Raw genomic sequence first — 27,277 nt, 5'->3', positions numbered from 1 at the left:
ACAATTTATGAGCATTAGTATTGTGAGTTAGTATAGAATACGCTTTTGACTGACGAGGAATGGAAATATGAAGTTGCTATGAGGCTTTTTTTTCCCTTCCTTTTTAATATTTTACAGTGACATATCCGACGCTAACGAACTATCGTTTTTTACTATGGCGGCCCACGATATGTAATGGGCTTATTATCCGTGACCTACATACATTATGTAGATGATGATCTTCGTTGGTACGAAGATGTCGTTTTCGTGGGGGGAGTAAAAAAGGATATGATTGACAGGTTAACGGTTTGTGGTACGATTGTGCGACCTGATACTCGACGCCATAATTGCGTATACTACGTGGTTCGTTCTGATTATCAATCTGTCAGAATTCAATACAGCTACTCTAAATCACCGTCGATGTAGCAATATTAACATCTATACATAAAATACTTCTTTTCGATGGTCAATTACTTGGCCCAAAAAGTGGCAGGCAACTCTTGATATTACATTCTTAAAGTTGGGTAAATCGTATAGTAAGCAATTGGTTGGATAGAATTGAGATGGACGATGCGAGAGTGGCATTTATGCCTGCAGCTGATTTCCCCTTTGGCACATTCTCCCCCTTTGATATCACCCCTACACTAGACCTACATCACGAAAAGGAACCGCTCTGGCGCCGTTGCTTTCTTAAAAATCAGCTTTCGGGATTTACTTGGACCAATTCGGCCATCCTGACCCGCTCTCGTGTGCTACATTCGGTGCTAGAACATCTGCGTAAGTGGGTATGTGCTCCGTTGGAGCCAAGATAGCCCGTTTGCCCGTAGTTTATGTTAGGTTAGGTACATATGTACGTGTACGAAGCAGATCATGGATGCATGTGGGCTTTGTCTTCCATCTCACATATCTCACGCTAGGTGACCTTGGCTGCCTTAGGTTAGGTACATAAGACGTACATTAGGCTAGGTTAACTACCTAATGTACAATACATACATATGTAGGTACTTATATGTAGCTGTCCCACTGAAAAGGATCCCAACTAAAGAGTTTTTGGTATTAAGGGTCCTTTCTCTAAGGTGTCTCCTTGCAGTAGAAATCGGCATGGACAGGGAAATATCGAAGACAAACAATTAAGGTTTCCTTTAAATATTTCTTTTATACTGTCTTTTATACCTTTGGATATGGCAATATGCATGGCAAAAACGTGGATGTCCAACTGCCATTCTTGGGTATCGGCTTTCTGAAAGGCGGGAACGAGACTCAGTTTGTCCCGCACGGAGCACAACTTATTGTGCAGTGACACCATTGCAACGTAGAACTTCTGGGATATGAGATAGGTTCCAACTTCTAGGATAACATGGGATGACAACGTCGGGTATCTACCTAGATAGGTAGGCATCAAGGGCTGTACGAAGTATGCTTCGGGGCTTTATAAGTTGCATCCACTGAACGAACTTGAACGAACCTGCAGGATCTAAGTCAACATCCGATCGTACACCTATGTACCTAAGGTATAGAATAATCTCTCTCCCAAATCCGTTGCCGCTCTTATAAAATCTGAAGGTAGGTAGGCTAATACATAGGTAACTACGGGATTAGTAAAAAGTGCCGGGCAGTTATGTTGTTATTAATTACATATTGCATATGCCATATATTAACTACCTAAGGACAATATTGGTATGCGTTTTCGCATTAAGCGACGTGTTTAATTTACTCTTGACTCTTTTTGGTAACCGTCTAGTTCTGATAGGGGAGTGGACCGGGGAGTGGACCCCTGTAGTTACTTTTGCGCGCGACATCCCTGCATCCCCTGTTCACCCCCTGCTTAGGTATCCCACGATTAAATCCCACTGCTGAATCCACTGAATCCACTGCACCCACTGCACTCACTGCAGCAAAAGAAAGCAAGCAACGACATAGTCTAGTCCAGGTACATAGAGGTAGATGGGTAATCAATCGTCGGATTTTTAGTGCACGTTCCTGGCCTAAATAATAAACAAGTGCTACCCCAAATTTTCATTCCACCCCCTAATTCTGATCGCCGTTCCCCGTCCACGTTCGAGAATAGAGTCAGTCAACTCGACGACCACGCGCGACAAGAAAAATGTCCTAGGCGCATTAGCGACGGCATCGTGTAATACATGCGAATACTTACGAATATACGCGACTACATGCGACGCATGACGTTTCTATACCATAGACAAGTTTTGACAACCTTCCTGGGTTGAAGGGTTTCCCACCCATTATTCAGAAGGCACTTTTGGGTGCTTGGGCTTTTATAATTCGACGATTCGACGACCTGATTGATTTGCTCACAATCGCCTCATTCATCGCCTCATTCGTCCTAAACTTTCCACCGCTCCGGATCGATCATCTCTTCGATATTTCGCATAGTAATATCGCATATCTTCACTGGCTTGGCCCTCGTATAGGTATTTACCAGGCTGGTTCCCTACGCCGTTATGGCAACATCTCCTCCCGGATCACCAGGCTTACCACGACCGTCAAGCGCCATGATGAAGCCGGCACAAAGAAGCAGTAGCCGCTTAAGTATGAACAGCAAAGTTGGGGGGAGTAGAGCTTCGGATGAGGATGGGGGTCGCACTGCTGTAAAAGTTGGTGAGTATCATATCATATATATCCCTAGGAGGCCCTCTTAGGTTTGATAACAACAGATCACAACGCTAACAGTTGATGGGTAGCCGTTCGTGTGCGGCCACCGTTAAAACCTACGGATCCCGGCTACGAACTTATTCCCCAGCGATTCCAACGGTCTATGGTGCAGACCACCTCGAATACGGGTATTTCCATCGATTCACCACAAGGAAAAAAGCTTTTCGTATTCGACCGAGTCTTCAGTTCTGATGTTGACCAAGAAGGGGTCTGGGAATACCTGCAAGACAGTATTAACGCCTTTATCCAAGGTTACAATGTCTCTCTACTCGCATACGGCCAGTCTGGTGCGGGAAAGTCCTACACGATGGGAACATCTGGACCTAATGAGCAAGGCGACTTGGAGTCTATGGGTAAGTGAATTCTGAATTTGTAAAATATTCAATACTGACCTGCATTCCGGGTAGGTGTAATCCCGCGAGCTGCGATGGCTCTATTCGAGAAGTTGGAAGGCCCCCCGAAAAGTTCGAATCGTAGTTCCATGTCCCAATTGCGAACGCCGGCGCGATACTCGTTGCAGACGCCAACACCAAAGGGTGAAAAGAATTGGCAGTTGAAAGCAACGTATGTAGAGATTTACAATGAGCAGCTTCGCGACTTGCTTGTGCCAGACCACTTTCAGCAATATGAGCGAAGTAACGTCACAATTCGTGAAGATCAGAAGGGTAACATCATCCTTACTGGCCTGCAACAGATTGATATTAACTCGGTGGATGATCTTATGAATGCTTTAAACTTTGGTTCGACGATTCGACAGACTGATGCGACAGCCATTAACGCTAAATCTTCGCGTTCACATGCCGTCTTCAGTTTGAATCTAGTACAGCGCAAGAGCAAATCGCAGACTGCCCAGGGAGCTAACAAGAGGTTTTCGGTTCCGATAGAAGCTATGACCGGAACTGAGACTTGGGTTACAACTGATAGCAAACTTCACTTTGTTGATTTAGCTGGTAGCGAACGCCTAAAGAATACTGGCGCTCAGGGCGAGCGGGCTAAGGAAGGTATCTCTATTAATGCTGGCCTTGCTGCTTTGGGAAAGGTTATATCGCAGCTTTCATCTCGACAGGCCGGGTCTCATGTCTCGTATCGTGATTCGAGATTGACTAGGCTACTCCAGGATTCCCTTGGTGGGAACGCCATCACTTATATGATCGCCTGTGTGACTCCGGCTGAGTTTCACCTAAGCGAAACTCTCAACACTGTACAGTACGCGCAAAGAGCCCGAGCTATTCAGAGCAAACCTAGGATCCAGCAGGTAGAGGAAGGGGACAAACAAGCAATCATTGAACGACTGAAAGCCGAAGTTGCTTTCCTACGCGATCAGATCCGAAATGCAGAACGTAGTGGGGGTGAGCGTCGCAATGTTGCGACAAACGAGAAGTCCGAACGGCAAAACGAACGGGAGTCGGAATTACAAGACCAACTTTTAGACATTCAGGAAAGTTACAATAGCCTGAGCCAGCGCCATGCTAAGCTCATTGCGGAAATGGCTAAGGCCCGTGACAACGAAGCTGCCGAGAACCAGGATCTGGACGATCACGTGGGCGATACAGCAACAGAAAGGTTGAATCGGTCTAATTCGTTTGCTCAAGCTGTAGAGCAAGTTGTGTTGGAATATGAGAAGACGATACAATCGCTCGAGCAGTTACTCACCAGCACACGGGCCACGCTCTCAAGCACGGAAACAAGCCTTCTTGAGAAGGAAACGAAGTGTGCTTACGTGGAAACAATCAACACTCAGCTGCAAAAACGGTTACAAAAACTAATGGATCGAGAGGCTAGTACAGAAAGCTATCTTCACGACTTGGAAGCTAAGCTTGATGGCCACACATCTGGCGAAGAAAAGAATGCTACCATCGTCCTAGAATTACGCAAAGAGATCGCGCGAATCCGAGATAATGAAGCCTCTTGTGAGGAATATATTTCAACCTTGGAGGAGAGACTCGCTGAGTCTGATCAAGATCAGGAGTTAATGCAGCGCGAGATTGACCGCCTTGAACAGGTTATTGAACGCCAGCGAAGCCTGGGCAAACTCGACAGCCTCCTCCACGAACTGGATCATATCCAACCAGATGGCAAGGAGTCCGACGCCCAATCCGAGCACGGAAACGGAATCGGACACCGCCGTACCATGTCAGAACGATCGACCAAGAGCCACGTCAGCCGACAAAGTTTAGGCAGAAGAGGAACTCTTCCTGAAGTCGCCGAAGGTACCGAAGAAGAAGCCAACGACCAAGATCACCCCGATACCACCAGCGATCATGAAGCAGTCGGCTCAAGTATTGATACACCAGAGAGGGCACCGACACCTACGGACTACCCACCGCAGAGTCCAGCGCAAAACAAATATATTGCCGACAAACTCGAGAACGTAACCGAAGAACTTGTCGCCCTACGAGTCGAGCACGAGTCAACCATCAACGAGTTCGACATGCTCCATGCGAAATACGAAGAGGCTTTGCGCACCCTAGCAGAATTACAGGACCAGGTCGATGAGGCAAGGCACCCAAACCGTCACCGCGATTCGATCTTATCAATAACTTCTCCGAACGAGACCAGGCCTCAGAGTTTTTTATCCGAGATGAGATCGAGCGTCGCCAAAGATGGGACGCACTTATCGCGATCGCTATCCTCGGAATTATCATCAGCTATGGATTCCCCTACTACTGTTGATATTCCGGAGAGCGAAGCGTCTAAGCCTTCTGAGTCTAGGGCCACTCCGGTAACCGAAACAGCGAGCGCCGATAACAGTGAAGCTCTCACCGCCGAGTTAGAGAGACTAAGGGCATTGGCCGAGGAGAAGCAGGCAGCAGAGAGGGAACTTGCCGATAAGTACGCTCAACTGGAGGAAATGCACCAGGAAACGCTGGATATGGTCGAAGAGCTCAAAACCGAAGTGGCCAAGGCCAAATACGCAGAGCCGCCATCCCCAAGGATGGGCACACCAGTAATTCGCCGAAAGTCCAGTCAGAATGTGATGATAATTGATCGTGCACATCGATCATTCGCAACGCTCAGAAATATGGCAGCTGAACACTTCGAGCAACAGCCCGATGTTATGCAGAACTTCGATCTTAATCTAAACTCGGCCATGCATGAGCTACACGTTAGGTCAGAGCGTATTCAGGAGCTAGAGGCTGACGTCGCCGCCGCGAGGAAGGAAATGGAGAGCAAGATGACAATCATTTCAGGTTTAACACGTGAGCGATCCAGCTTGAAGTCTAGTCCTATAGACATTTCAATGGTTGCGGCATTGAAGGAGCAGCTAGAGAGGAACGAACGACAACTCCTCGACATGCAAGAAACTCATGCTGCCCGTGAAAAACAACTTCTTGATGAGGTGGAAGCTCTGCGCATTTCCATTGGGGAAGCTGCCGAGGTTCGATCAACGTCGACGACGCAGACACAGGATGTGAGCGAACAAGAACGCGAGTTGCGCGTAGCCCACGAGGCTAAGATTGCTCATCTCGAAGCTGAGCTTCTCAGCTGGGAGAGTAAACATAACGCCGCGTTAGATGCTTTGCAAACAACCGAGCAGCAAATGAAGAAAACCATCACCGATCTTGAAGCAGAGGTCGCAGCTGCGTATGCGAAGATAGACGAGTCTCGAGGGCAAGCAAAGAGCGACGAAGAATCCGAAGAAGCAGAAACTAAGCACCAGGGCCTTGTTGCTACGCTACGTAATGAGATCGAGAAGTTTAAGACAATCGTTGATGGCAATGCTGCTAAGGTAGCTCAACTAGAGCAGGCACATGCTCTTGCGAAAGAGCAACTTGAAGAGGTTTCTAAAGCGCGGGATATTTCATCTGCGGAATCCCGCGGCTATCAGGAACTTGTTAGTCGGCTCGAAATACAGATAGCAGAGCATGAGAAGGCCCTCCGGAACCACGAGGAAAACCTAGCTCAGCTCCGCGACAACCATGCCAGGGAAATCGACGAGGTTCGGGCCAGCTCCAAGGAGGAATACGACGCGCAAATCGATATGCTCATGTCAGAGCATGCTGAAAACATTAGATTCCTGGAAAGCGATGTTACGGAAGCACGCGATGAGCTTATGAAAATCGCCACCCAAGTCGCTTTCGCGTTAGGTCTTGAAGTAAGCGTTGACAGGATCAGTGAGCGTATCGAGGACTTGATTGCAGATCAGAAGGCCTTGAATGTTGAGCAGCAGAGATCCGTCGAGCTCGAAGGTCATATCGATGAGTTATCAGCGATCAACAACACGATTATGCGTGACCTCGAGACTGTGAAATCTACGCTAAATGGCATACTTCATCCTGACAGCGAAGATTTGACGAACCCCTACTCCTCTGTTACAGAGCAGCTTGCAGCCCTAAAGAAGCGAATGCACGATCTCGAGAACAAGAACAAGAAACACTCTCGTTTGGTGGAGGAGTTGGAGGACCAGCTGCAGACTAACTACGACCAAGCCCAACTTACTAATAACAGATTGTCTACGCTCCAAACCGAGCGCAACATGCAATTAGAAGAAGCCAATGCAGCCAGGATCAAAGCGCAGTCTGAGCTGGAAACTATTCGGGAAGAAATGGTCGGCTTACAGGTAAGGCTTATATTACATCTACCCAACCCGTTATTTTACTAGACTAACATGTATTTAGGCTCGTATCGAGGAGCTTAGCGCTGCCGATGGACCGAAGCGAACTGATTCTACGAGCTCGCAGGTCCGTAAGACAGCATCCGTCATCTCTTTGCCATCTCCACCACCCGCCATCCCCCTTCCCCCGCTGCCACCCAGCGGCGCGACTTCGCCAACTCAAGGTATCCCGCCAGCGTCAATTGGTGGCCGGCCAACTAGCCATGATGTTGCTCTAGCTCAGATCCGAGAGGACCAGGAGGCACGCATACAAAGCATCGAGAGACATCTGAAAGCTGAAAGGCAGCTGACTTCCACATTGGAAGAAGCTTTGACTGACCTCGAAAGCCAGTCTAAGAAGATGAAGGCCGACTGTGAGGCCTGGAAAAAACGTGCTCAAGACCTTGAGGCAGAAGTTAAGGAGCTTAAGGAGCGGCCTCAACGGGAGAACCGTGACAGCCTTTACCAGATTGAGGAGGAACGCAAGAAGCGGCAAGACGCCGAGAGGGCTAGAACCCATCTGGAGGAGCGCATGAACGCAATCAACAACAAGAAAAAGAAGAAAGGTAGCCTCAACTGCTTTTAGTCGCGGGGTTGGCGTGATATGCCTCTGACCGTCTTTCTTGCCCCCAATCACGACGCTATTTGGCTTACTCGGGGTTCTGCTCGGTATTGTTTTCCAGGCACATAGTGCACATCTGGCGAGGCGTTTGAGGAGTTCCGTATTTCCCTTCTTTACTTCGTGTCATGTCGTACATCTTGTACTTTGTATTTGGAGACGTTCGTGATGTTTTTACAGGCGAAAAAAAGCCACCATATACCCTTGCGGTCTTCCCTTGAAATTTTAATTAGTCAACCCCCCAATTTTTCCACGGCAGACAGACAACGAATGATCTGGATGGGATACGAGATGAACCGTTGCTAGGATGTGTTTATGGGATAGGTTTGATGAAGGACTGGACTGTCAATTGTTGAATTTTCCGCATCCTAGTGGCTTCCTTATTGCTCTACGCTGTGGTGTATAAAGGGGTTGGGCGAGAGCTTTATAGCTAAGCGTAGCAGGCTTTTTGACACCTGAAATACCTACCACTTCAGAACTTGATTTTTTTTTTTTTGAACCACATGACGTGCTTTTTAATATGTAGTCTACGCTCTATGTATTGGCCTCCCTGTGCCAGTCGTTTATTATGTTGTGTTAGTATAGTAGGTTTGTAGTTAGACGCGGTTGATGCAACGTCGTATCTGGACCAAATAGGTTCAAAAAGTTAGTCAAGATCCATGAGTAAATATGACCATCTTCTTAGCCTCACGACAACTTTTTATTGGCTTGGTGATATCCCTAAATCTTAGCCGTTTCCTCAATCAATGCGCAACGTCCGGAAAGCCATTAATATCCTCGCACCATTATGTCACATCCTTTTGATTATGATTTTTCCCGACGAATATTTACACTATTTAGTGCGTTTGGGGCTGTATCCAGCGTACCTTCATCCTTTCATCTGAATGAATAATCTAGAATCCTAACATCATTCTCCCGTTAACTAAGATATCCCCTTGACTGGCATAAAACAGCAAGCCCTTTATAATCGGTAGAGTACGTAAAGTTCAACGCGATTCATTGACATAAAAAACTTGTAATATGCCTTTATAATAAATATGATTGGCTAATCTAATAATATAGAGCCAGTTTATCTTCTTTAGCCGATTTTGATATATGTATTGATACCGAAAATAGTGGGTTTGCTGTTTTATGCCAGTTAAAGGGATGATTTAGAGATTCCAGAGCTTTAAACACAACATAACACTCTATAAACTCTGGGATTAGGATACGCGATATGAAGAATTGCAAAATAACCTAATCACACGATTGCTGAAACGTCAAATATTCGTGTAGGATGGAAAAATTTCCACTTTCAATTCAATGTATAAGTCTAAAGGAGTGACAATCCATCACAACCATCTCATCTGCCATGACCGAGGCCCACTCCGAGAAATATTGACGAGTCGAAGTATTTTGAAGAGAAATAACTTCTATCCGAGTGTTGCCTTTTTCCCTAGAAACCTTGCATGATGCCTTTTACCTCGTCTCTTAGACTCCAGCGGGGGTCGAGCAAGCGATGTCCTGGTTAAGCTAGAAAGGCTCGTTAATGTATGTATAACTATGGTGAAGTCCAATAGTACTTACGAGGGGTAGGAGACAGCAGCGGGCTTGCTTTCCAACGGCAGCGCAGATATTCTTGAAGTCAGGCGCGTTGACGGGAACCAAGCTGGCTGTTATAGAAGGATTGTTAGTAAAAATTAAAATCTCTAGATGATAAACATTGGAGATATCCTTACGGGCAGCGCAGTCAAGATCTGCTATACCAAGAACGTCGGTGGCACAGCATTGAGGAGTGTCTTCAAGGCCACTGCAAGGGTCGTAGGCAGTTTCATATCCACGCTTGGTAGGGTTGGCGAGGACGGCGGTAGCCAGGAAGGTGACGAAGAAGGTAGACAGCTGCATTTTGATTGTATTTTGGGCTTTGAGGAACTCGAAGGCTCGGTGTATGTGTAAGAAGCAGAGATGATGGTTGACCTGTTTGCAAAGATGAATCTGGTTGCGGATGAAGAAAAAAAAACCTGAGATGAACTAAGAGGATCATGGCTTCTTATATTCGAAGACAGTCTTCCTTATTGCCCATGATCAGGCCATCTGATGGTCAAGGCTCTTCACCAAGGCCTCGTCGACTTCACGACACTACCTAGGCAACGTAGCGGTGACATAGAGTAAGCTTAGCACGGTGGATCGAAATAATGCACATGACTCCAATATAGAATAGCCACCAGCCTATGAGCTTCGTTCGTGAAAGCAGTCAACGACAGAAACAACCTCTGTAAAGCAAATTAGGAGGGCGATTCAAAGTCTGTATGACTAGCTCCTATTACTTGATAGGGTAAATGATCCACTATGAGAACTTGATGAACTTGATGAACTTGATTTGAAGAGTCTTTCTAAGCAAGCGTTAACCGAGAATAACCAATGAGAGATAACTACGACAACGACACTAATGTTGCAATTGCATGTTGCAATTTTCTGTACCAATGTTGAGCGTTCCGGATGAAGGGCCGGTCTTCTCAAACCTCTTTAGGGATATGCGTCATTCGGGGCTATTTAAGGACTAGTACCTATACATTCGTATTTCTTTATTTTGATATTTTGCATATTTTAACCTTAAGCGTATACATGACGATGTTCTGTCCGTTTTTGTTGGCTCCTCCGGGTAAGTTTGTGTTTGGCGTTATAGTAGTACTCGGAGGTCGCCTATTAGGGCGTCATGAGTGTAAAGCTTTTTTGTGTTACGGCATAAGGCTTATCCTAGACGCCGTCCTATTACGGTTCGATATTAGGCATAGTTTCGAACAAATACTGTAATAATAGCTATAAATCTAAAGCTACCTAGTACTTATAGTTCGTCATAAGAGGAAGTCCTCAGCGGTTAGACACTCGCTATTCAAACTCCTACTTTCCATGTTGGCTTATCCAAATCCCAGGAGAAGTACAGGTGCATTATCCATATCAAACCTCGTATACTAAACCTACTTACGTGTAGCTAACTAGAGATTATAGTACTATGTATTCGTGCCTGGCTAGACAGGGTTAATTCAGCCACTCCAGCATCCTTAATGCGACCCCCGCAAATCCTTAGACCTGTCTGCGTTGGGTACCTGGATAACGTTAGCTGATGGATACCACATAATGACTGTATAATTACGATCTTCTCCAGGCATATTTATATATGTTACATTGCTTCAGCCGCAACGCCTGATTCGACAAATGATAGTTTATTGTCTAGTGCCGGGTCTAGACACTAATAATACACTACCTCCAGGTGTATAAAATCTTGGCAACCGTTTATATTCGTAAGCTGGTTAATATAATTCCCCACTTACGGATCTGAGCTAACTTAGCGATCCTCAAGTTGAACCAGATCTAACAGGAGCTTGGGCAAAATTTAAGGCTTAGGCGTGCAGTGACAATTACGCCAGCCAAACGGATGGCTGAGCTGGCTTGCTAAGACAGGCTGACAGGGCCAGTTGAATCTAGAGCAGTCCGCGTACCGTCTTTCGTTACTCTCAAGATGACTGGTCAAATTCCGATGCTCGGCAGATGGTAAAATCTCTTCCCATCACACCTACAGTTAGCAAGTACGGAATACACGTATATAATATAGATCAGAATATAGATCGACCTTGACGATAGAATATTTACTTTCGTATAACTAGAAGAAGTCTTTTCTGTTTGTCACTAGCTTATTGAACTTCTAAGGCTTCTTGGATGTGGACCTGGCCTCGCGCAATCTTCCCGTCTTGCGTTCCGTTCTCGATACGTGTAAGCGTGTTGTGTTGGCGTATTGGTGACCCAATCGAGCTAAAGGTCAGCCAGCCAGGTTCCAGGTAAGAAGGCTAATGCACGGGCGCTATGGGACGGGACGTTGAGATTGCTCCGGGGATAAGTTCGGACGATACGCGGCAATGCAGGCCGATGTCATTTCTCGCCTTACAACCTTGACCGCGGAACTCGGCTGTCGGGAGCCTTAAAGAAAAGATTGGTCTACCGAATCACATCTCAGTACCTAACTTAACCTACCTAAACGACAAATTAATTTACGGAAATCAATTTGAACACCTTATTGCCGTTCCTGTCTCTCTGTCACACAAACAGGATTTCCATCTTGTTTCTACGTCTCTTAGGTGGTACCGCGACCGATCGCATACCCTGCTAGGCTTACCGGTCCAGCGGCAAAGCTCGAAATTTCGTATGTCGTTGCTGTTGAGGTTTTGCGGAGCTTATTACCTAGCGTCCGGTGAATCCGCCACCTGCAGAAGCTGCATTAGTTGCGCGGCTGATAAGTTCGGCAGCTAGCTTTGTCGAAAGAAAAAATAGGAGAAAATAGGAGGTCACACGATGTGTTGTTGTTAAATCACCTGTGAAAAAGCTGTGTCTATTTGAGTAATTAACAATAATAATAGTATCAAATATAGACACTGCCTAGATTCTACATAAATAATATTTACCCAGGTACCTGTTATTGTTGAAAGTATGTCCAGCCCAGGCCAGAAAGCGACCTCTATGGGGTCGAGCTCAGTATCTCGCGGTCATTCGTGTCCGGCGTAATCCACCAACTAATGCGTAGTAACCTCCCGAATACTCCGAAAATGGAACCTTGCAAGCCAAGTCTGTGACAAGAATATTCTAATTCTCTTTCCCCATACCATAAAGATTATGAGTACGAGGTTGTTAGCTAGTAGCACACCGGCAAAGATCCCAGACATGACAACACCATACCCAGATTCCAATACCCAAGTCAGTACTTTTAGCCCGAACCCAAAAGAGATAATTTGCTTCCCGATGTTCATCGCGATGAGCATCTCAGACGTGTTAGCGTAATAGGAGTCAACTGCATATGCAAGCGTAAAGGAGAAGTAAAAGTACGCGGCCCAGTAATTCATGGCCCCTCCAATAAAGAAGCATATCCAATGTAAGCCTCGCTCTGCCGTTAATCCATACAGGACAATTCCTGCAGGCCCTACAATCATCGGAATTACCATGACCCCCAAGCGCATTTCGGCCTCCCGGATTCCATTATTACGCTTCGTAAAGAAAGCTGCAAGCCTGTCTGATGACGAGGTAAAAGGAACAGCAAGTCCGTAACCCACCACAGCGGCGATGGCAAAGAGTCCCGAGTTGGTCTGTATTGTATGTTAATCGAGATGTGAGTAACGCTTATACGAAAGCAACATACCACTGTCCAGTTGTAAGGCGGCGATGTAATTAAAATCGGGAAAGTGTAAGAAAAGGATAGTGCCGATAGGCCAATCTACTGCACGTTAATACTTCAATGTTACCGCGTATTTTCAAGATTATTCCTTTAGGGGAATAGATAATAACTGTATGACGTACTTCAAGTGCGTTAGCAACTAGGACAAGCGGAAGGAATCACGCCTAATTAAACTGGTATTTATGCTTACCATTGATCCCAAACGTGGTAATAACCCAAAGTGATTGGGGAACAACTTGAAATCCGTCAGTAGTTATTCCCTTTAATAATGGGTCCAGGGGCCTCGAAATAGAAGGCGGCCACTCCCCAAAACGACCAGTAAAAGGAAAAGGGGTCTCATACGGAAGTAACTGAATGAGCGAATCATCGTCGTAAAGAATGGGACGTTAGAATCAACTCTTCCCCGCAAACTCAATGTTTCCAGGAAGCTTTTACGCGATGGAACAATAAGGTCAGCCTGTTGAGTCCCCTTTTCGACCTCTCGGGCACCCTCCTTTTCCAACTCGTTTGGTGGTGTGGAAGGTGCTGCGTGGGCCTGGCGGTTATAGGACGTCTCTTCGACGAAGAAAAAAGCTAGTATAAGAAGTGCTACGGCGAACGCAAACTCTACGTAGAAGAAAAGCCTCCACTGAATCACTAAAAGTTAGCAGTTAATTCTTTTGGGGAGGAGTCTAGAAGTGAGTAAGTATTTCAGGGGTATTGGCTCCTTTGGCGAACTTATGTAGAAATGCTGACACCCAAGGTAGGCGAGGAAAGGGAGAAGCAAACTTTGAACGTTACATACGCCGTGACCGCCAGAGAGCATATATCCAGCAGGTAATGAGGCAAAAGTACCGAGACATAGACAGACTGCTAGACGTTAGAGATATACTGGATAAAGATCGATGCCATATTCATTACCTGTATAGTACCCAATTCGCTTGCCCCTTTCGTGTAAGAAGAATATATCATTGACTAACTGTACCGGTAATGCTTCGCATACTGTTTTGATGTTAAGACAACATATTAGTTTCTAACTTATGACGTTCTAGATTTTAAGCGTAATCTTAGTTGAACCTAGGTGAATATCGCCTAAATAATAAGATATGAGCATCTCGCTTACTATTGAATATTAGCTACTATATATGATGAGATTTTGTCGGGAACCTACCCGCAGGAACCGAAGCCGTGTATTACACGGGCTGCCATTAGGCCACTGAATGAAGTACATTGAGACGCCCCTATTAGACCGGCTGCGAACGTAACAAGAGAGAACAGCATGACCGGTCGTCGGCCGTACTTCAAGTACATGGGCACAAAAATTAAAGAGCCTTCATTGTATTAGCATTGCTTCTTCTCTTGCCGCATAGCACCAACATACCAAACCCAAAGGCGAGATTGGGATAAGATATCAGCTCAGATGCTACGGCGGGCGAGATATCAAACTCTTCAGCCCAGAGGTCGATGTATGGGGACGGCCCAATGACGGACGCATTGGCGAGAAACGAGTAAAACGAGCAGATTATGAGGATCATGGTCTTCTTGAAGTTGGACCACTATTGTCACATTAGAACCCGCCCCTGTTCACATCTTCACGAAACATACCTGTAAAGGATCATTTGGATCCTCGGCAGGAACTTTGAGAGTGTTAGCCAAAATTAAGCCAATCAATGGATATCCCAAAGGACTCGGAGGATATAATAACCTGGGAAGAGGGCCATGCCATAGACCGTATCGTCGCCCTCTACAAAGTGTCACAAGCCATTAAGTTAACCTTCGAACGTCAAAGAATACTCCAGAGTGGCATACCGGCAGCTTGAAGATTTACAGTCCCTGGGATGCCCTCCTCATGCGCATGGCTATGCACGAGGTGGCCTCTGCCATGGGCGCCGACCTTTGAAGTCATCGTATATCAGACGTTACCAGGAACCTGGAAAGCCAAGGGAAGAGAGGACGTTAAAACGCGGGGGAGCGATGCGGCTGATGCAGGTCATTAGTATATGTATGTATGTACGTATGTTACGCGGTTTTCTCATTAGGGACTGAGGCCTTCGCGATCAGATCTCGTATCTGCCAGCGTCGTGGTTCCTAGCCAAGACTGCGGAGGGTTCTCGACCATCTATCTAAAACGCGGGGAAGGAAGCTATCAACGTCTAGGGTCGTACCGCTACCCGTAATAGGAATTGATGATTGCATCTTATCGCTACGGAGAGGCCATACTAATAGAGCCGAAATCCTCTAACCGAGGGTCTCTACTACCTACGCTTTTTCTTCTTCTTCTTATTGATCGGCAACGATGCCAGGGGTTGGTTTGATATACTACTACGTATGCAGTCCCTGAAGCTCGTCGAAGACACGTGTTTTCGTACTTCAGCTTCGCGTAAATTTCCTGGTTGCGTTATCTGCTAGAGGCACTTTGCTTGGTAGAAACAACTACCGCGATCCATCTATGTTGGCCCAAATACTCGGGACAAAAGCTGAATACTGGCCTTGTTGACATACCCGGTACGTTTCCTGCGTGGGTTCAACCGCGCTATACTGGTCGGCTTGTTTACATATCTTAGACACTCATGGTTATTCTTTGCTCATACCTACTAGTATTTAATTATTATATGGTTGCTTATGAAATTACCTTACACCTTATAGGATACTAACTTGTGTAAAGCTAAAGTATAGTTGATATTAGATGTTGGAAGATTGCAGCACGAGAGAAATTTTGCCCTTAAAAGGACTTTTAAAGTAACTGTCATCATTTCGGTGGTTATCTACTAAGGTACCGAATATATCGATTATTTATCGACATGGGTTTTAACAGCATCATTGATTCGATGCTTTGGAAATGTTTGTATGAAACTGATCCGAATAATGAAGGGTTTACATTGCCAATTATCAGCCGAAGAGATGAGTTTCGCGTTAGAGCTTACCAAAGGAATCTAGAATTTGTGGCTAGGGTTAGAAGATGCTTAGTTTGTATAGCGTCTTCCTACGACAAGCCCGGCAACTGATATGAGGATTAAAATAGGGTATAGTTGCCTTGGCATTTCTGGTACTTACAGTAGGACAAACTCCTTAATAAGCGCCTACTAAGTATCTAATAAGCGAGGGCCCTTATGATCAATTTATCATTAATGTATTATTATGCTTTTTATGTACCTGTTATGATCGTGCTTGGATAGAGCAGCTTTGGAACATACACCCGGGAACTGACGATGGCATCGCGCGCGGCCGTTGAGTCCGAGCGCTTGGCGTACCTCGGCCGGTCGAGCCCGGTGTGGAAAATATAACAGGGTTACTAGGCCGACTTTAGAAATAGCACGTAAAAATGAGTCCTAGGGAAGTGGCGTAAAACATAAAGTCTTCCCTTGCGAAAACGAGCGTATTGGCGTCTTCTTTTCTGTAATAGTTGTGCATGGCTACAATTATCACCAGCGCATTGCTCTTCGAGCACAAACAACCGAATGATGCTACCCTTGAACATAGGAACCGTCCGGAAGAGCCGGGAGACCTTTTCGGGATTTTCTAGTTATTAATACTAATACGGTTCTTACCCTCAAGGGTAAGTAGAACGGAAATGCTTATTTCCATTCGAGTTAATTCCCTGATGATTCGATGATTGCGTTGTCTCAAGAGATATGCTGTCCTAGTCTCGGTTAGACCATCCGGTGTGTTAAGTATCGTAAGATATCGGGATGTTAGGATATAGAATTCCAGTCGTGTCTTGGTGCGTCTTCGAGGGACCGAGATCTGAAGTATGAATTGTGTTTGTTCCTGGTCTACTGTTATAATAATAATTATGTCTTTTTCGATCTCCCCATTCCAGCGGATCTGATCCGGTCGTCGGCCTTGACGGACGAAGTACCGGCCGAATAGAACCTATCGATCGATGCATGTGTTGGCAATGAAGTTCGCCAAGACATTAAATCTCGCTGCCGGGTCTCACAGAGCCAAAGATCTATTGGTCGTGGTGTCCGCTCGTTGGCAGAACGTCTGCTTTATTGCAGCTTTACCATGCCTAAAATGGACGTCGTTGTATGGTTGTGTTCCGAATTTCGAGTTCACTACGCCCGGCGGTGAGAGACCCAGGGGTTGGGGATTTGACCCCAACCCCTCCAAATTGGGTCCAGATTGGATATTCCATCCAATGAAAGTGTCGGAATCTGCTTCCCAACCTCAATTTAGTCTTGACCGTAACTCTAAGGGCAGTGAGGGGTGGCAAGACGCACCCAAATGTGCGAACCGGGTCCGATCTAAGGTAAGGAATATGTGTGCGTAGGAAGAGAAGTGTATGTCTATAAAAACCTACAGACCCTCTCCGGGAAACGAGACGTTCTCTTTGGATGATCTAGGGGCTTTTTGCCTTGTCAAACATCACCAAAACCAACCAACCAACTTCCGTCATTGTTAACAGCCGTCAAGATGTTCTCCATCTTTGTCGCTGTCATGGCCGCCGTGGCTATTGTCTCCGCTACTGCGGAGGCGACGGTGAGTCTCGAACGTTCTTCTGCCCTATAAAGATCTACATACTGACTGGAGCTGCTAGACGCCGCGGGACCTAGTCGCGTCTGCGTGACTGCGGGTAGGGGTTAGGGATGTATTCCTAACCCCTACCCAGGACAACACCCCGATCCGATCTGTATCCATAATCCAGGAAGAAAGCTTGGGTATTGGATGAGAAGGGACTCAGCTGAGACCGAGGAGTAGACGTGTGGAGTGGTTATATTATGAGCACGATACGCGTTATGAGAAATGAGTATTTGGCCCAGGAGATGGACCAATGTTAAGGATACCATATTATGAAGACTTATACCCCGAGTGGTTTACTGGCACAAGCCACTCATTCTTCGACCATCATGCACCAACTGCCAAGTTGTTGCAGGTGTGTTAGCAGCCTCATCAGGCCAATACAATCCCCTTTGTCCCTTTACGTACCCACGCCGATTGTATATGCATGAGTGAAACCATCATCGAATATCGTTATGTCCCAATACCTATACTAGACCAATGCGTAAGGGCATCTGATCTTCGTAATGTATATGCATAATTCCAGGATGTCCTCCTTAAACCCTTACATTATCTGGTATAGCGCTGTCGCCCCAGATGTTACGCGTTTCCTCCTCGACAGCTCTCATGGCGATAGCCACTTCTTCTAATTTCTCGACAACGTCCCTAACTCCTTGGTCTATCTTTGAAAAGTAGCGATCGTTCGCCTCTCTCCTATTTCTTGCTAGAAGGATATCCTTCTCCGTTTCTTCTTCGAGCTTAGCGCCTAACCGCTCGCGGCCAGTCCCACTACTTCCAGGTCGTGCGCTGCCTGTACCAACTGTGCTTTTTCCTCCTTCTGTACCTTCTACCGCCGCCTTCCCGACGCTTGAGGATATCGTAGGACCAAGGGCTACCCCAGTAGCAGATACGCCAATCTCACCTAAAGCTCCTTTAAGGTTTAGCACCTCGTTCGCAGCCGTCGGTTCGATTGAGTCGTCAGCCTCGCTTCTTGCCCATGCTTGGGCTAGCTTAATTTGGGCCGCACGTAACTCGGCGAGCTTGCGGTCATGCTCCGGTCCGAAAACGTGAGTACCTCCGCTTGCCGACAGCTCGACCTCTTCTAGAGTCGCTTGCATTTCAGCCCACAAGGCATCGGTTCTATCAGCAGTGCGGGTAGAGTCTGCAGTATGGAGTCGGCCGACAGGCGCGCGGTTTCGTGTATTTAACAACGAACCTGTTCGCGCAAGCGAGTGGGTAGCTTGGGACTGCTGGATAGATGCGCCGCTAGCATTTTCTCGTGTGTTCGAAATTGAGGCAACAGCAGGCGGAACTGCCGGGCTAGCAGCGACCATTCCCGAGAGCGATACATGTGATGTTGTTGGAGAGGGATGGAGGAATAACCTAGGAGGGTCGCGAGCTTTAGAATTGCTCGGTGTTAGTTTGAGGTCATCCATTGCTACATTTTGCCAGTATGAGAATACAATCAATATCAATACAACTCCTTTCAAATAGCCCTATTAAGAAGGGCAGTCCAGAAGCCAGGCTGGCCTGGAGAGCGAGATATTGTAATTGGCGAATATGACTGGTCAGTTTTGAAGTTGCCTATGATGAAGATGCGAAGGGACGCACACACGCGTCATGGTCCATGCACAGGGCAAGTCTCCGTTATTAATGTGGCTTAGATGAATTTATCAGGTACTCAGCCACTTCGATACGGGTATGTACCTATGTACCGAAATTTTAATGTGGAGATGGACTAATCTGTATATGACCCACAATTAACATCCGGCCACAGCTGGGGGGACTAGGGCGAAGAAACCCTTAGCAATTATTTTCCACCTCTGGTCTTGTGGAAAAAATTAACCGAAGAAACATCACATCCACGAACCGCTAGCCAATCTATCCATCCACATCCATCCAAGCAAGACTTCAACACCCATTTTTCAGCGATACCACATACAAATCGGTAAGTCAATTCAATTCCTCATTCACGATCGATCTGCATCGGTTTTTGGCTTTGGTCAATACGTTGCTACCAATCCTCTTTTACCTCGTTCCCTTCGACTACGATAAATAATTTTTTTTGCGCCCTCGAGTCTACATTTGCTGACCGTGCGACTCCTCTACTACAGCAATCATGGGTAAAGGAAAGCCTCGTGGACTCAACGCAGCCCGTAAGCTGCGCATGCACCGAAAGGAGCAGAAGTGGGCCGATCTCGGATACAAGAAGCGCGCTCTCGGTACCGCTTTCAAGTCGTCGCCGTTCGGTGGTTCCTCTCACGCCAAGGGTATCGTCCTCGAGAAGGTCGGTGTCGAAGCCAAGCAGCCCAACTCTGCTATCCGAAAGTGTGTCCGTGTCCAACTCATCAAGAACGGAAAGAAGGTTACTGCTTTCGGTACGAATACCCCTACTTTTATTCTACGTGTCTGAGGCGGCTGGCTTCGCGGGAAGGGATATCTAAGAGAGCGATAATTCCTTTGTTTTTGAGTGCAAATTAGCTGACGCGGTTTAATTCTAGTCCCCAATGACGGTTGCTTGAACTTCGTGGACGAGAACGACGAAGTCCTACTTGCCGGTTTCGGTCGCAAGGGCAAGGCCAAGGGTGATATTCCCGGTGTGCGATTCAAGGTCGTCAAGGTTTCCGGTGTCGGTCTGTTAGCTCTATGGAAGGAGAAGAAGGAGAAGCCGAGATCATAGATGTTCGGTCGGGGACGAAGGAAATTAAGGAAAATGTGCAACGAGAGAAGGTTCATTGGGCATGCGGAGTCGATACGGCTTGCTTTGTTTCATCACGGCATCATAGGTTCGGGCCTTGATACTCATTCACAGGCAGACGAGATCCACAAATAGAGATTCTGCGTCGCCAAAGCAATACCTGTAATTCTTCTAGAGTCTATCGTGATTATCGTGACTACCTAATCTAATGCGGAAATAATCGGTCTAAGAGCAGAGTAGATGCTTTCTAATTACCTACCTTAGGTAACATCTATCCCAAACCCGACATTGAATTCCGTTATATACACATAACTATACATTATGGTTGAAGCCTAATTCTCTAAAGATTGTCTCTTGTCTTCTTCGGCGTATTTTAACAGGTAGTCAACTCCAAGACCGAGACTGATCGCGCCTCCAGTGATCCAGCATCCGTTAACGAACCACCACCAGCAGTCCTTCACGTCCTTGAGATTTACTCTCTTTATCATCCAGCCCAATGTCAGAGCAGCACCACCGCAGCTCCCGATGAAGAAAGCTGGTCCGGCGCCTACTGTCATGCCGGCGGCTCCAAGAAGGCCTATTTGTGCTACCGCTAACCCGGACAGGATTTTCTTCGTATCAGCGTCATGCTTGAGGGCAATGCTTTTGATTCCTGCCTTGGCATCATCCTTGATGTCCATGTGCGCATAGATCATATCGTATAGTACAGTCCAGGCTATATTGCTTGCGTAAAGTAGAGCAGCCGCACTTAAGGCGGCACTATTTGACAACAAGTCTACCCCCAGAGCGGGAAAGCCCATGATGGCGCCCCAAGAAAAAGTCAGGCCTAAGACGAATTGCGGGTAATACGTCACGCGCTTGGCGAGAGGGTACGAAGCCACGAATATCAAGCTTGGAATACCATAGAAGAGACATGAGGTCGGGAATTGCAGCAAGATCCCGAGGCCGGTTAGGAGCTGCGCCCCTGTATATGTCAGGGCTTTGAAGGGCGTGATAGCGCCACGTGCCAGGGGCCGATGTCGCGTCCGTGTTACGTGCTTGTCTAAGTTCTGATCCCAGAGGTCGTTGATGGAGCAGCCGGCACCACGCATGACGAGGGCACCGGCGAAGAAGAGAGCAGTGGTACCAACAACGGACAATGGTGTAGCCATGGGGGTGGTGAGCGGAGCCGCCATCAGTGTTGAGAATAAGCATGGGAAGAATAGATAATATGTCCCTGTGGGTTTATCGATTCGGATGAGCTCTCCGTAGGGAACCCATGACTTAGGCAGACGGGATAGAATGCCTGATGTGGGTGGTGAGTAGGGTTCTGGAATGACTGCTGAGGATGGTGAATCGACGGTGTGGGCTTTTCGCTGGCTTATAGGTTGTGAGTGCACTGAAACTATCTGCCTTGGCCTGGGAAAACCGAGGGTTGTTGAGGCTGATGTTGCGTTTTGTAGGTAACATGAGACACCTCTGGAGACATTATGGAGTTGTCTCGATAATTTTAAATCCGGAGATATTAGACTGTGAGACACCAGAGACTTTGTGCCTTTGGGTATAAGGAGGCGAGGCATCTTTCTCAGGGGTGTATCGACTTCTGGAGACTTGTTAGCTGGATTTCTAGCGAGGTTGAAGATTTTGATTAAGCAGTGACTGATAGGATGAGACGGTGTCAGATTTGAGAAGCCCTATATAGAAAATTTCCATTCACTACATAAGGCTAACATGATAACAGTATGAAATACCGATCTTCGCTATAGACTATGTTATTATATAAAGGGTAGTAATAACTACCTAAGTGAGTGGTGAGTATTTGATAAACTCATCAGATTTTTTATATTCATATTTGTTTCCTAAGAGGTGAACTACTAACTCACTGTCAAGTAAACTAAGGGAATGAAGACCTACCACTGAGACTAAAAGGAAATAGTTGTCACTTCGAGTTTATAACCATTTCACATACTAATTAAAGTCATGTTGAGAAATTGCTGGAGTTTGAAAAAGCTATTTATTTTCTATAAGTCTGGAGGTTGTACGGGTCTGCGCACAAACTCGAGGTACCGAGCCTACCGCAATTCATCCTAACCTTAGGTACTTCGATACATGCATGCGAAGCACTGGACCTGTGCGATTACAACATACATGAGTTATCGCTAGTGGGTAGGTACCTAAGTACTTATCTGTCATCCAGTTTGCGCTTTCCGTTATCGTCTCTAAATTTATTGTCATAGCTTCCTCGCCTCCAGCCTCGCGCTGCAAGTGCGTCGCATTTTACCAAGAGCATTAAATTGCTGCAACGCCTTTGTTCCGCGGGTAGAAGCTGGCAACCTTTTCCCATAGCATCTAGGATACTCCACGATAGGCCTATCAAATTAAAAAGCATATGGGATACTATGTATATTGCGTTGGTTGTCCTTTGCGAATACCATCGCGATTGGTACAACTCCGTGAGGCGCGTCTGAAGGTGATCACAATCTTCGCGAACCCCGCCGTCGCTTCATAACCCCTTTCCGCCTCTCCGAAACCCGACTCTTCAAATCACTAGCTCTTAGTGTATACCTCGAGTAATCGCTAAAATGCCGACCACGTTACATCCCCAAGCTAAATTCGACCCAATCCCTCCAGATCTCGACCTCCATGCTCTTGTCGATCGCACCCCGAACTTCGACTGGGTTGTACGGATCTCTACCGCACAGATCAGGCGCCTTGGTCCTGCTGGCTTTGAGAAGCTAGTACAACTTCATGTTATCGAGGGAGGCCGACCATTAGTTATAGAAGGCTGGAATAAAGTCCTCCCATCAGATTTATTCAGTGCCGCATGGTTGGAGAAGACTTACGATAAGAAACGTGAGTCTTTCGCTTTCGTCATATACAGCGCTTAGAAATACTAATAGGGGCTGGTAGAGGAAAATGTTCGTGATATAACAGCACAGACCGATATCCCAATGACCACTGGCCATTACTTGCGATCGATGCGACAGTTGACTAATCAATGGACCCCTACGAATTTCCGCGACGATCGGCGCCAGCGTCTTTATCTGAAGGATATAGACTGTCCTCCCGAGTGGTATAACCACCTAAAGAAGGTCATCCCTCCAAATGTCTTCTATATGAATGAGAATATCAGCGAAAACCCAGGGGCAGACGCTCGAAATGACGACATTTTTGGCGCACCAGAAAAGACTCCTGCTACAGCAGGGGATCTTATGAGCAGCTTACCCGAGGAGATGCGTGCGCAAAATTTAATGTGCTACATCGGCCATGAAGGAACGTATACGCCTGCGCATCGAGAGATGTGCGCGAGCTTGGGCCAGAATATTATGGTTGAAGCCTCGGAAGACCGGAACGGAGAGAAGGCGGGTAGTTCGATTTGGTTCATGACTGAGACCAAGGATCGCGAGGTTGTTCGAGAGTACTTCCTTTCCATGCTTGGCCACGACATTGAAATCGAGAAGCATTTCGCGCAGATCAACGCCTGGAAGAAGGCCAACTTTCCCGTCTATATCGTTGAGCAAAAGGTTGGCGACTTCATCCTTATACCTCCCTTAGCCCCCCACCAAGTCTGGAACCGCGGGACACGGACAATGAAAGTTGCATGGAATAGAACAACAGTCGAAACCCTTGACTTAGCTCTTCATGAGGCATTACCCAAGGCGCGACTAGTCTGCCGAGATGAGCAATATAAAAACAAGGCTATCATCTATTATACTATGGAGAAGTACTACAAAGATCTTCAAGCCCACGAAGAGAACTCCGAAGTTGGGTTATTGGGTCTTGGTCAAGAGCTGATGCAAAATTCCACTCGTATGAAGCAGATGGCTAATGACTTCAAACGCTTGTTCGGCCTGTTCACCGAGATTCTCGTCGACGAGATGTTTGGTTACAAGCAAACCGACGTTGAATATATTCCATTCGATTCAAATATCACATGTTCATACTGCCGGTCCAACGTTTTCAACCGTTTTTTAACTTGTAAGTGTTGCGTGCGAACTCTAATCGACGGCGACGAAGATACATACGATATTTGCATGGAATGCTATGCTATGGGGCGCTCATGTATTTGTATATCGGGCCTCCAGTGGTGCGAACAATGGAAGTGGCCCCATCTCATCGAAAAACATGAAACTTGGAGATCAATGGTTATTCAACAAGATGGGTTTGTCGACATCGATTTATCTCCTCAGCCTATCGAAATTGTGCGGAAAAAGACGGGAAAGAAGTCGGTAGCCCAGATCTGCCAAGAACAACTTCGAAGGCGGCCTTGGAACGACATCACAAAGCCATCTCAACCTGAAGCAGAGGAATCTGATGAACCCGAGGTCGACGAGGATGGCCGTATCAAGAAGAAGCCGAAGCCGAAACGCAAGGCTAAGAAGGGCGATGTCTACCGCTGTCATGTCTGTTGCCACAAAGACTACACATATAAGCTAAACTTCTGCACGACATGTCAAAACGCATATTGTTACGGGGTGTTGTGGCGGGCATTTGATACGATGCCCCAGATGGCAATGGAGAAGGAACATTGGCAATGTCCCAAATGTCTCAATATCTGCAACTGCGGGTCTTGTAGACAGAGTGGCACTACACAGCCATATGTCCCCAAGAATACCCTTCTTGGGCATGATACGCGTCCAATTGCGGACGATCGCAGTGTTGAATCAATCGTCGACTTCAGGCAACATAACCTTGGCTGGCTTAAGGCCACTGGCGACGAAAATCGTGGGAGGGATACGAAGCGGATGCAACGTCTAAAGCAGCAGGCAGATGCTGAAAAGGCTAGAGACCCATTGGCTTCTTTGAATTCCGCAGAAGACGCTCCGCACGAAATGGATTCGGCCCTTCAGGATTCAATTATGAACGGCTATGGAGATCAAAGCCATCTCCTCGACCATGCTGAGACAAACATTGCTAGTTATGAGAATGGCCAAGCACCCGCTGCTGAAATGTCGCATGGAGAACCTGTGGACGAGGTTGACCACGCCGACGTGTCTGCTATACAACATGGAGAAGGAGACTCGGTTCTTCCGGATCAATCGCAGTATCCCGATCCATCTATGGTTGGCCGCGCACGAATGATGGGAATGGGATTCTATGACCAAGATGAAAGTGCAGATAAAATCTTGTTCGATCCTTTCCAGATGCCATCTGCCGATGCTCTAGATAATGAGCCGGAAATGTCCGAATACGTTAAAAAGACGCTGCGACTTGCGAAGAGAAAGGCAAGACTGGAGATTGAGGATGATCCCGATTTTAGAGGACCTAGGAGTCACCAGCGAAAAAAGCCCAAGACCGGAAATATTGATCAACTTGTCAACTTGGATCCAGCCTTACTCGGTGCCCTTGGCGATAGCACATCTACGCCCACGAGATTAACTGCTTCGGTCGGCCCTAGTGAACAGCCAGGGGACGACATCGCAGAAACACAACCGAGAGAAGCTAATGAACCAGCTGCTCAACCTAAGCAAGCACCTAAGCAAGCGAGGCCTCCTCTTCCTATTGATCCTCTACGACCTACTTTGCGACACGCTAAACCGAGAGCATCGTACGTGGAAGCCGAAGAACCCGCAGAAGACCCAGATGATAGTGTTCTAATTAAGCCCCTGAGAATTTTTGGATCTGAGGGCGAAGATGGCGTGCCGGAGGAATTAGACCCTGTAGATTTAGCGGCGGATGCAATCCGCGCTTTGACCCAATTTCCTGGCGGCGAAGGAGAGAATTCAACTATCGCCCAAAACACTCCACAGCCGGGAGCTAAGAGACGAGGGCGACCACCCCGAAGCTCTATCGGAACGGTTGTTACTCCGTCCACTGGGAAGAAGCGTGGCCGCCCGCCAGGACGGCCGAGAAAATCTTTACCCAATAATACTGAAAATGACGAGGGCAGTATCACGGTGGATGCTGAAGACCCCGACAGCACTCAGAATGAGAATGACGTTACCGTAGATGAACTTGAAGCTCAGCTGGCGCGAGAACTGGGCGATGCAAATGATGGAGAGCAGTCACGACCGACTGCGGCCCGTGGGGGTTCTGTAAGGAAAAGAGGCCGACCACCAGGACGGCGAGTAACGCAATCTCCCGCGATAGCCAAGCCAGATGATACGCCTCCGGATACCCGTTTTATGTCTATGAGAGAACGAGCGGCTCTAAGGGGTAGGAGAATTAGGATTGGTTCACGCCGGACAAGGGATGGTGCAACGGGAAGCCCTGCAGCAACTTCGACCCAAGGTACTCCTGCAGTTACAACTACTCGAAGCAAACCAATGCCAGATACTGAGAATGCAGAGGAAACTAGTAGGGCCAGCCCGAAACGGGGCCGTAAAGAACTAGTTGATGATGATTTTGAGCCTGCTGATGAGAGAGCCGAGTCTTCACCCTCATCTAGCCCCACGCCGGAGCATGAGGCCCCAGAGCGGCAACAACCTGTTAAGAAATTGGGAACTCCTACTATTGTCAGGCTATCATTTTCGGATGATAGTAGTGATAGCGACTCGTCCTTGGAAGCCGCTGACGATGGTCCAACGAGGAAACCTTTCGTTGCTACACGCGGTCGGGGAAGAGGAAGGGGGAGAGGTAGTGCTAGAGCGCGAGGCCGCCTGTAATTAATGAAAATTAACAGAGAATTAATTTCTCGATAGCCGAGAAACCGTTTCTCGTGGCGTTAACTTTGATGGTCGATACCCCGTTTATGGTACTAGGGTTTGATAACTTGGCTGATCCGCCTTGTACGTTGCTGTCGCTGTATAGTAATTACTTGCTCCCTATATAAGTTCCAATATATTCACTATAACTAGTCGACTTAACACAATACGGCTTGCTAGTGAGGAACGTCTATTAAAAGTTGATGTCCCGAACGGCGCTAGGAACGAGATACTCATAGTTCTCATTACCAGCGTGCTCGTGAAAAGGCCGAGATATAGTGTATCACTATCCATCGCCATGTTGCATAGAGCCGGGTGTTTCGGGGAAACCCCCAAGTAAAGCTCTTCTTAGCTCTGTACCTGGTTCCTGAGCCCAATATGAACTGTGGGTACCCGTGGTGCTCGTTCGATC

The 27,277-nt window shown here is 47.0% G+C and overlaps 8 protein-coding genes across 8 annotated transcripts; 4 read left to right on the top strand and 4 right to left on the bottom strand.

Annotated features, from left to right (window-relative positions):
* Positions 1-2,441: 2,441 nt before the first annotated feature.
* Positions 2,442-7,832, top strand: F5Y00DRAFT_251405 (chromosome-associated kinesin KIF4B; the record flags this gene model as incomplete). Its single annotated transcript, XM_048009821.1, has 7 exons — positions 2,442-2,577; positions 2,682-3,005; positions 3,060-3,691; positions 3,770-5,852; positions 5,886-5,969; positions 6,000-7,213; positions 7,272-7,832. 7 exons carry the CDS (start codon positions 2,442-2,444, stop codon positions 7,830-7,832), a joined length of 5,034 nt encoding a protein of 1,677 aa, XP_047867862.1.
* Positions 7,833-9,335: 1,503 nt separating this feature from the next.
* Positions 9,336-9,749, bottom strand: F5Y00DRAFT_258888 (cerato-ulmin; the record flags this gene model as incomplete). Its single annotated transcript, XM_048010785.1, has 3 exons — positions 9,336-9,377; positions 9,432-9,517; positions 9,584-9,749. The coding sequence occupies 3 exons, from the start codon at positions 9,747-9,749 to the stop codon at positions 9,336-9,338; spliced, it is 294 nt and encodes a 97-aa protein (XP_047867861.1).
* Positions 9,750-12,409: 2,660 nt separating this feature from the next.
* Positions 12,410-15,174, bottom strand: F5Y00DRAFT_274201 (putative MFS transporter; the record flags this gene model as incomplete). Its single annotated transcript, XM_048013311.1, has 10 exons — positions 14,854-15,174; positions 14,750-14,788; positions 14,650-14,681; positions 14,426-14,600; positions 14,226-14,375; positions 13,966-14,046; positions 13,850-13,914; positions 13,379-13,693; positions 13,030-13,104; positions 12,410-12,976 (listed from the first exon to the last, which is right to left on the bottom strand). Exons 1-10 carry the CDS (start codon positions 14,948-14,950, stop codon positions 12,410-12,412), a joined length of 1,596 nt encoding a protein of 531 aa, XP_047867860.1. The 5' UTR covers positions 14,951-15,174.
* A 1,768-nt stretch (positions 15,175-16,942) lies between these two features.
* On the top strand, positions 16,943-17,614 carry F5Y00DRAFT_258886 (uncharacterized protein; the record flags this gene model as incomplete). The annotated part of the gene is made up of 3 exons (XM_048010784.1): positions 16,943-17,296; positions 17,461-17,526; positions 17,585-17,614. 3 exons carry the CDS (start codon positions 16,943-16,945, stop codon positions 17,612-17,614), a joined length of 450 nt encoding a protein of 149 aa, XP_047867859.1.
* A 364-nt stretch (positions 17,615-17,978) lies between these two features.
* Positions 17,979-19,204, bottom strand: F5Y00DRAFT_228212 (uncharacterized protein). The gene has a single exon (XM_048006596.1). It carries the CDS (start codon positions 18,978-18,980, stop codon positions 18,102-18,104), a length of 879 nt encoding a protein of 292 aa, XP_047867858.1. The 5' UTR covers positions 18,981-19,204; the 3' UTR covers positions 17,979-18,101.
* Positions 19,205-19,663: 459 nt separating this feature from the next.
* F5Y00DRAFT_258884 (40S ribosomal protein S23) lies at positions 19,664-20,224 on the top strand (the record flags this gene model as incomplete). The annotated part of the gene is made up of 2 exons (XM_048010783.1): positions 19,664-19,922; positions 20,046-20,224. 2 exons carry the CDS (start codon positions 19,664-19,666, stop codon positions 20,222-20,224), a joined length of 438 nt encoding a protein of 145 aa, XP_047867857.1.
* Positions 20,225-20,427: 203 nt separating this feature from the next.
* Positions 20,428-22,264, bottom strand: F5Y00DRAFT_203592 (putative para-hydroxybenzoate-polyprenyltransferase Coq2). The gene is made up of 2 exons (XM_048005399.1): positions 22,136-22,264; positions 20,428-21,824 (listed from the first exon to the last, which is right to left on the bottom strand). Exon 2 carries the CDS (start codon positions 21,799-21,801, stop codon positions 20,575-20,577), a length of 1,227 nt encoding a protein of 408 aa, XP_047867856.1. The 5' UTR covers positions 21,802-21,824; positions 22,136-22,264; the 3' UTR covers positions 20,428-20,574.
* Positions 22,265-22,472: 208 nt separating this feature from the next.
* On the top strand, positions 22,473-27,157 carry F5Y00DRAFT_228206 (uncharacterized protein). Its single transcript, XM_048006595.1, has 2 exons — positions 22,473-23,074; positions 23,132-27,157. The coding sequence occupies exons 1-2, from the start codon at positions 22,804-22,806 to the stop codon at positions 26,824-26,826; spliced, it is 3,966 nt and encodes a 1,321-aa protein (XP_047867855.1). The 5' UTR covers positions 22,473-22,803; the 3' UTR covers positions 26,827-27,157.
* The last annotated feature ends 120 nt before the right edge of the window (positions 27,158-27,277 follow it).

Source organism: Daldinia vernicosa (assembly GCF_022497035.1).
Source record: "Daldinia vernicosa strain CBS 139.73 unplaced genomic scaffold F5Y00scaffold_8, whole genome shotgun sequence".
In the NCBI taxonomy this organism is placed as follows: domain Eukaryota; kingdom Fungi; phylum Ascomycota; class Sordariomycetes; order Xylariales; family Hypoxylaceae; genus Daldinia; species Daldinia vernicosa.
This window is presented reverse-complemented; position numbering and strand designations above follow the sequence as displayed.

What these genes read in the sequence shown, in the direction of transcription:
- F5Y00DRAFT_228212 (XM_048006596.1), bottom strand. Translation starts at nt 18,980, where the DNA reads ATGGATGACCTCAAACTAACACCGAGCAATTCTAAAGCTCGCGACCCT.
- F5Y00DRAFT_203592 (XM_048005399.1), bottom strand. Translation starts at nt 21,801, where the DNA reads ATGCCTCGCCTCCTTATACCCAAAGGCACAAAGTCTCTGGTGTCTCAC.
- F5Y00DRAFT_228206 (XM_048006595.1), top strand. Translation starts at nt 22,804, where the DNA reads ATGCCGACCACGTTACATCCCCAAGCTAAATTCGACCCAATCCCTCCA. An exon ending in GAAGACTTACGATAAGAAAC is followed by an intron (nt 23,075 to 23,131) that starts GTGAGTCTTTCG and finishes AGGGGCTGGTAG; the next exon opens with AGGAAAATGTTCGTGATATA.